Source organism: Anabas testudineus, chromosome 22 (genome assembly GCF_900324465.2).
Source record: "Anabas testudineus chromosome 22, fAnaTes1.2, whole genome shotgun sequence".
Lineage (NCBI taxonomy): Eukaryota > Metazoa > Chordata > Actinopteri > Anabantiformes > Anabantidae > Anabas > Anabas testudineus.
In genome coordinates this window covers 17,836,901-17,845,600 of record NC_046630.1, presented here as the reverse complement: position 1 = coordinate 17,845,600, position 8,700 = coordinate 17,836,901, and the positions used below count along the sequence as shown (strand labels likewise).

General features: G+C 37.2%; 1 protein-coding gene across 1 annotated transcript; it reads right to left on the bottom strand.

Annotated features, from left to right (window-relative positions):
- Positions 1–886: 886 nt before the first annotated feature.
- parm1 (prostate androgen-regulated mucin-like protein 1) lies at positions 887–6,671 on the bottom strand. The gene is made up of 4 exons (XM_026340428.1): positions 6,538–6,671; positions 4,173–5,054; positions 2,330–2,408; positions 887–1,791 (listed from the first exon to the last, which is right to left on the bottom strand). The coding sequence occupies exons 1-4, from the start codon at positions 6,602–6,604 to the stop codon at positions 1,710–1,712; spliced, it is 1,110 nt and encodes a 369-aa protein (XP_026196213.1). The 5' UTR covers positions 6,605–6,671; the 3' UTR covers positions 887–1,709.
- Positions 6,672–8,700: the final 2,029 nt, after the last annotated feature.

Below are 8,700 nucleotides of genomic sequence, written 5' to 3'. Positions count from 1 at the left end.
TGTAACGTGCAGTGTCACTTTGTGCTATTAATAAATAAGATTAGTACAAGAACAAAGGTGGAAGTTCAGAAAAACAACACAAGGAAAGGTGGTGTGGGTACAGTAAGAAGGATAGCAGGGGCAGGAGAGGAGGGTTTCATGGGAACTGTGAAAAAGAGGAAGAATGGAAGCAGTAAAGGGTAGGAGGGCACATATGATAGGACCCTCATTAAAGCTGTCACTAATAAATGCTCTGCAGCTCATTGAGGAGCAGAGACAAATGCATTCTGCTGAAGCCCTCTATCCATGTTTTACATGCACACATTGTTGTGTCACTTTATTTGTTTCACATTTTTGGAACAGTAATTACAGCTATCATGCTTTTGTATTTAGATAGCTACAGAACAGACGTAACTGAGATTGGACCCTGGAGCCATGCTACTAGCACGCCTAAGACTATAGTGTACTTATAATGCTTATGTGTGCTTGTATTTCTCATGCTGTACTGTATGTCATTTGTTACCACTGTTTTTCCTCTAAACAACAGTAACACACTCATAGTATTCCTTTATCACTTTATTGCACAAAATATTATACAATCTGTCACATTATATTTCAACTGAATACAAACAAACAATACTCGTACAAAGTAAAAAGTACAATTGGGCACGCAGCCTGGCAGAGCTGCAAAGGCAAAAATCTCAGTAAGTGAACAAACCTTTACCTCAATAACATTCATTCTGAATGGTGGCTGAAACTGCACAGGGTCAATAGAAATATTAATAATGAAGCCATATTTGATCAAATCTGAATTTTGTATTCAGCTAGTAGGAGAAATTTTGTAAAGCCTTTTAAAGATATGTAGAAGCAAGATAAGTTACAAAGAACAAATCAACCATTTTAATGCTTTTAGTTTAATTGAATAGTGCAGAGCATTAAATATTGTAATGGTAAAGTGATGCAATGCTGTTGTTTTTTTTTTTGTTTTAGTCTTTAGTCTCGTTTACTTTCTGGTTGGTTACTCTAATTTTAGACCACCCCTCGCTGTTTTGTCAAACCACACAGGCAAAGCTACAACAGCTATATTTGTCATGCTTTTTCGTCATTCTTTTTTTCAGAACTTCCATTGCTTCTGTCCTGCACGTGTTCTCTTGGGGATCCAATGAAGCTAAAATGATTTGTAAAGGCAGGACATTTTGCTATCTTGAGTCTGAATTGTTTAGATTGCTAAAATATAATTTAAAATTTTGAACAAAGACATCTGAAATGACATCATTTCACAGGAAAATGTACCTCTGTAGGTGGCAACTACAAAATTTAGTAAGTCATCTATTGCAATTCTAAACTGTTCTTTTAGTCATATCTTTCTACAATTTCATAAATTATGGTGTAATATCTTTATTTTTCTATAAAATACATTCTCATTAAGTATTTCTAACCCACATGTCAGATCTTTTGTATGAATGATACCTCTAATGACCTGCGACATATCTAGAACCTTCCTGTGTCTATGCAAAAAGAGCTCTGAAAAGTTACCTGAGTAAAATTTGCAACAGTGTTTACCCAGTAATAAAAACTAGGCTAGTTGAACAAAGATCAATAGATATGTCACATTAGTTTTCCAACTGAGAACAATTAAGCTATCAGGCTGCATGTCAGCTATAAAAGGCAGCACTCCTGAACACAGTTTGAAAACACTGATCAGAATCACGTTGCAGACTGGTGACACTTCATGGGTCGTACATAGGATTGCTGAAGTTTCCCAATGTGCCATAGTCATTATTATCCAGTAGGGGACCATAAGACGTGCGTCTGTAATGAACAATAAAGACAGAAAAGAGGAAATTAAGCAGAGAAAGAGGAACGAAATAAAAAGTCAGCCCAATAAAATTACTTAAAAACCCAACACCACACCAAATGCCAGTAGACAGCTAAAGGATTGGTTGGTAGTAGAAATATTTCCCAATTAAATGAACCGTGATCATAAACTATAGTCAGAACAGTCCCTATGAAACCACAGTGTAGTATAGTAGTTGTGACTAACTGGAATACTGTTCATGGAAATAAATAAAATGCTGCATTACCAGTGGAATTCCATTTAGTTTAATTGAAACAGAAGCAGAAAGTTTAGAAAATTACATCTAAAAAAACAGTTGAGTGAACAATGCCTTTCCAAGCTCAAGCCAAAGGTTCCTGACTGTTCTCAGTGACCTTAAGGCCAGAGACAAATTTATAATCATTGTTTTGCACAGTATGCTGTCAGCATATAATGTTTCCCACAAAATATCAGCAAAGTTACAGCTATGTCGATTGTTTTTTTCCAGGACATGTGTTTGTTCTCTGGACTCACCTCATCTTGTAGTAGTAAAGCGCACCCAACACTAGGATGACAGTTACAATGAACACACAGACAATGACAGCAACACTTCCTGGAGAGAGATGGAAAAAGACAAGGATTGTAAATTAAAAGTCTTTCCATAAAGTTATGATCTGACCAAAATATTCTTCTGTAGTTTCCTATATATGATATATTATAATATATTATATGATGTAGGTTACACAGCTTTTGAGTTGGAGTATGTAAACTACATGATCTACATAACATACTCACATACCTAAAGATTTGCCAGAGCCCAGTTGCTGCCAACTGCCTTGTATCGGTACGCTGTACCTTGTAAGTTGCTTTGGATAAAAGCATCTGCCCAGATTACTAAATGTAAATGTAATATAAACAGGAAGCAATTTGAAAAGGTTGACTGACCATCAACTAGCTCAACATTGGTGGTTCACAAACAAGGTGACTCCTGAATGTAGGCATGCCTGTGGCTTATATTAGTAAGCTACAGTAACAAACTCACACAACATGTGAACAAAACAATGTTGGAATTACACAGTCACATCTTACACTGACTAGCAGCTTGTCAAGCTTTTGATTCCAGCATTAGCAGAGACAGCTACAGATACAGCTGTAATCAAGCCATATCACAGTTGCAGGCCTGCCAAAGTACTGACCTATTTGTCAAGTTCAATACTATCATAAAAGATGTCGTAAAAAATGTGACTCGTGCAATAACTGATGATGGAAAGAAAATTGTCTTCACACAAGGGACAGAGTTCAAACTATGTTTGACAACAACAACTAATACTTGAAATTGTTTGAGGTTTGGTACCTAGTTAACAACATCAAAGTACATAAGGTACAGTATTAAGAGGTAAACCATTCAAAAACCAAGACAGAATAAAATAAATCTTGTAAAGATGTGACTGCAGTGTAAAGAATGGAATGTGAGAGGCAGATTCTCTGTTCACATATTAACCACAGATTGGCACAGCACATAAGCTGGTCATAGAGGCAGGTGTGGCTAACATCATTTTTAGATTTCTTCCTGTTGTGAGTTAGTCAATGTATAACATTTGACACATTCGGAAACATTCAGAGTTGGAGTTTTTATGATGATTTCCATCTGATTTACATGAGAAAAAATTTATGGTGTGAGATAACATCCTGTTTACAGGAAATATATTTTGGCTATACTAAGAAGATAATGAGTAACATGCACGTCAGAGACCAACAGCAAGTCTAAGATCACTGCTTGTGTGCAGTGGATGGTGGAAATAAAAAAATAAAGAAAAAAACAAGACAAACAAAAAGCAGAATCGTGTCCAGACAAAGCACCAAGATTTAGCAGTACTGTATATTAAATACCAAAAAAGCGTTACTACTGCATGGAAACATTTTTGTAGTGCTTCTTTCAACATGGTTACTTTTATATAGGCGCTCAGCACCTGTGAGTGTATTGTAAAATGTATTTGCTCATATATTGTATATTTTGTTAGCCATGCTAAAGGGCCCCCACAATTACATTCCTATACAAGTAATCTATAAGGGCAAATTAGTTTTATAGGAAAACAAAATTTCACATTAAAGCCCAGAGTGCAACTTCACAGTTTCATCTATGGTTAGGTTTGGCATAAAAAGCATTGGAAGTTGCCAATCAATGGCCCACGGCACCTACAAACCACAAATAGGACTGTGAAGTTCAATGTAAACTCAATGTAAAATTGAAAAAAAAAAAAAAATCTAATCTAAAATGTATATGTTTTTGCAATCACATATCTTACATTGTGTTTTTACAGTTTTACAGTTTACAGACACAAATCTAAACATACTTATAAAAAATGGTATTGCGTACCTGAGCTCAGAGCATGGGACTTGTGTTCTTCCTGCACCGTTGTGGTTATGGTTGTTTGGTCGGAGATAGTACTTTTGGGGGTATTGAAGGTGGTGGTGGTTTGATCTGTTATGATGGTGGTTGCGGGTGGGATGATGGTGGTGGTGCTCATTGTGTCGTCGGTTTGGTCGGTGTTGTTAGTGGTACTGGTGGAGATACTACTGATGGTGGTGGTGCTCATTGTGTCGTCGGTTTGGTCGGTGTTGTTAGTGGTACTGGTGGAGATACTACTGATGGTGGTGGTGCTCATTGTGTCGTCGGTTTGGTCGGTGTTGTTAGTGGTACTGGTGGAGATACTACTGATGGTGGTGGTGCTCATTGTGTCGTCGGTTTGGTTGGTGTTGTTAGTGGTACTGGTGGAGATACTACTGATGGTGGTGGTGCTCATTGTGTCGTTGGTTTGGTCGGTGTTGGGGGTGCTGTTGACTGGAGTAGTTCTGAGGCTGGTGATGCTGTCAGCTGTGGAGGTAATGTTTCCTGTCATCGGGGTCTCAGATGTTGATTGAGGCACAGAAGAATTGTCCGGGGTGTGAGCTGTGTTAGATGTGTATGTTGGGTATGGGGAAGAAGATGTAGAGGCTGAACCTAAAGAGCTGTTTTCTTCAGTGCTGGCGGTCATTGGTTCTTTTGTATGTACAGTGGTAGAAACCATATTGTTGGTGGACATAGTTGAACTTGTTGAACTTGCAGTGAGATCAGTTGACGTTTCAGGTTGGGTGGTTGGTGAATTCCCAGTTATGGGGTAGGAGGTTAGGGTGTTTGACGCAGAGGTCACTGTAGAGGATGGTAGTGTGGAGGATTGGCTTGATGCAATCTCTGATACTGCACAACCCAACAGTAGACCTGTAATTCAAAAAAACAGATGCTACTTGTCAGGAGCAGATTAAAGTCATACAGTACATGCTCTGATTCAGTTTATTAATATTCTGCCCAATCTGTCAGGAAACCAAAGTTGATTAACTTTTCACCTGTACACATCAAGTATTTGTCCTCTCAGATGTACATTCACATGAAAGATGACACAAATATGCAAGGACATGTTCTAGTTGCTCTACAATAATACTATTCCACATCAAATGATGATGACCTGGTGCTCGTACTGCTGAATACAACATTCTTAAAGAGGAAATCTTAGGCGCATCCCACACTGACTGGAAGGAGACAGCATTGAAGCAGTATCATTGTCACTTTTGGAGCTCCTTCAAAATTTCTGTGGGACAGGTTGAGGAGTCGTTTGCAATGATAACACCACACATGAGGAAACAGAAATGCCATAGAAATAAAAAAGTATTGACAGCAGGAATAGCATATTGGTGATTTCCTTTCCAGATGATTTGTTGATAATAAGAAAAACATAAAATAATTCTAGAAATATTCTTTAACAGTGTAGTCTGTCAGTGATAAACACTTTAACTTCACCAACTTGTGATGTTGCTCTGAAAAAAATAGACATTTAAGAGGCTGATAGTTAACAATCATGATCATCAGTGTTTGAGTAAACCGGAAATCACCTTGTATGATGTATGGTACTAAAGCTTTTCCTGTCTTCTTAGTAATCAGGTCAGTGTTTTGAATTTAGTCAATGGAGTAGCTAAAGCACCAGCAAAAATATAGTAGATGACTGATAATACTTTATCCAGTATCCATCACAACCCATGTTTCACACAGCCAAAGTTGAAGTACAAACAACAAACTACAAAACATTTCCTTCTTCATAGTTTTAGAGCCACAACACAAATTGATTTAATTACAAATGAAGAGCTATAATAAACATGCATTTCCAATGTGATCATAAGGCTCTGTACAAAATCAACAAACTAAACTAAAAGAAAAATAACTTTTTCCATTGAAAATTAACTTGTGGCAACGTGATTCACTAAAAAAAAAAGTCTGTTCTTAAAAGTGGAAGAACTGAAACGGAAAAATGCTCGAAACAAACTTCAACAGAAGACTAAAATGGAACTTAAATTAAATTTGAAGGGCTTTTTAACAATAACAGAGACGGTTCTTTTTTGGCGCCTGCTTATTAATCACAATCTCGCTGTCACTTGAAGTGGCTTGTCAACTTACACGTGTTTCCTTTACTTCCCTGTGCCAAAATTTCACAATGAACTAGTAAATTATTAAAAGTGAATAATGTTTTGCTAATGTCAAAAACTGTTTGACATTATTGAAATATATTTAATATATAATATATTTATATATTTGGATTTGCATTACATTTACACAAAAAGGCTGAAGTCCTCCTAAACAGAGTAAGAGAAGACTTGTCAGAAAATGAAACTCAAACTGAAAATGAAATGCTTTGTTATCAGAATCTACTTACATATTATCGCGGCTTGCAGGCGGAACCTCGTCATTTTGCTCGTTTGACTGTGTATCTCCACAAACATTTGTGTAGTTGCAGCTCTGCTCTCCCTGCGAGCAGCTGTAGTGTGTATGGCCGCCTGTGACTATAAGTGACTGATTATAAGAGCCTGGAGGCGAGGCTACATGTTGATGAGTCACAGTCAAAACCTCACAGGGGGGCTGGGTCATGAAGCTACTCTGATGAAGGCTTTAACACTAAAAAGCACAGGAATTTCAATAATAGATGGCATCATGTATTGTTTTTTTTTTTTTTTTTTTTTTGAAAGCTTGATGTAAATTATGTGGTACGTTAAATTACCAGTGAGGTTATTGTAGATGATGGTACTATGTACAGTTGTACTGCTCTTCCTATTTTTTGCATAAATAACATCTAGTGGGCACAGGATTAACCTATTGCCCCAAAATATTCTGTACACACTCTTGTACTCTCTAATAAATTGTTGCTGTGAAAACCAGCAAAGAAAGCTTAAAAATACCCTGTCATCTCTCGTTACAGTATGAGTTTCTCATTAGGCAGTTGTGCTTAAATGTCAATATTAATTCCATTCTTTTCCAATAACGTTTTAGTCCCTGTACTTACGACTGCTTTAATTATGCCGAGTTATGTTTCATTGTAATTATTAATGCATGCCAGCAGAGAGCAGCACAGACATTAGAATGTGGCATGTGGCTTTTTAACAAGGCCTGGAGTTAATGTGCTGATGATCTGAGGCCACGATAAAGAAAAAAATAAAATAAACATCAGTGAGTGAATGTATGATCATTCTATGTGATTATGTGTTCTAGGTTTAATTCTGCATAGCCATGCACTCTGTCTGTGTTTTTGACGACAGTATCTGTGTTTTAATCTTTCAGTTTGTTGGTCAGCCATTTTGTTAGAGACTAAATATCATTAGATGGACTGCAATAAAATTATGGCCCAACTCTGCTGGTTCCTAGATGATATTTCCATTGATTTGGTGAGCAACCGGCATTTCCTGTACCACCATCATCACCCTGTGATTTGACTACAGTATCTGTCATTTATCAGATAGTCTGGTGGAACCATGTTAAAATGTAGTCTTGTCCAGTGTGTTGCCTGCAAATTAAACTCTGCTATAGCGTACTTTAAACTGCCAGCATGTTAGCAGTGTTAGCATTTCCTGATTAGAAAACCAAAAAAATTTAGGAAAAGAAAAGATGCTGGGCCTCTCAGAGGGACTAGCACAGTTGTAAAGCACTAGGCCAAAATCTCAAAATTTCTAAACCACTTATCTAAGACATTCTGGCTGATACATTTACTTTTTTGATCTGATGTTGCCGTGGGTGCTGCCACTAGATGGTCCTGTATCGACAACTAAACTGGCTTTGCTGCTTTCTTCAATTCTAGCTATCATAAGGTCTGTAGATTGAGATAAAACTGTAGAGGTGGAGGCAGCAACACTGGTGGATGAGGTGGTGATGAGGCTAGTTGGGAGGTTGGGTAGATGAGTCGGCAGTTGTGATCGGTCGTGTTACTGACAATTCCCCCATCAACTCTTCAGGTGTGTTTTGAAAGACTTCATGGACCACACAATTATTGATTCATGTTGTATTTTCACCCAGTGAGACAGGTGCACTCCTGTTGGGGCAATGCAGAACATCAGGCATGCAAATAAATGAGGCATTGAGGCATATTCGCAGGTATCTGCATTTTTTTTTTTAAATCATGCTTTTAGGAATTCAGAATTTAGACCTTCAGAAAGAAAATAAATAACCATTAGGCCTGAGCAACTTATTTTAAATCTGTCAAAATGTAAATATTCTGTTGTCCACCAGAGAGCATTGACAGCACCTTTAAAATCATACAGAACAATCACAAGATATTCTCACCAAAATTGACTTTTGTTAGAGACCTTTTTAACTTTTTAAAAAGTAACTAAAACCGCTTTCTCTAATATGTGCTGCAGCAACATGAAAACATTGTTTTTACATTATAACTGGGAAGGATTTATGTTAATTTGGGTTGGAAGTCAGAGATAGTGGTATTGTTGACAAGTGGATGTCACAGTGGATTAAACATATATAGAAGTCTTCTGTCTTGATTCTGAGAAAGAATAAAATTTTTGACTGAGAAAAAGTAATTGGGTGCCTAGAGTTA

What these genes read in the sequence shown, in the direction of transcription:
- parm1 (XM_026340428.1), bottom strand. Translation starts at nt 6,604, where the DNA reads ATGTTTGTGGAGATACACAGTCAAACGAGCAAAATGACGAGGTTCCGC. An exon ending in GTCCCATGCTCTGAGCTCAG is followed by an intron (nt 2,409 to 4,172) that starts GTACGCAATACC and finishes ATCTCTCTCCAG; the next exon opens with GAAGTGTTGCTGTCATTGTC. An exon ending in CTTTACTACTACAAGATGAG is followed by an intron (nt 1,792 to 2,329) that starts GTGAGTCCAGAG and finishes TGTTCATTACAG; the next exon opens with ACGCACGTCTTATGGTCCCC.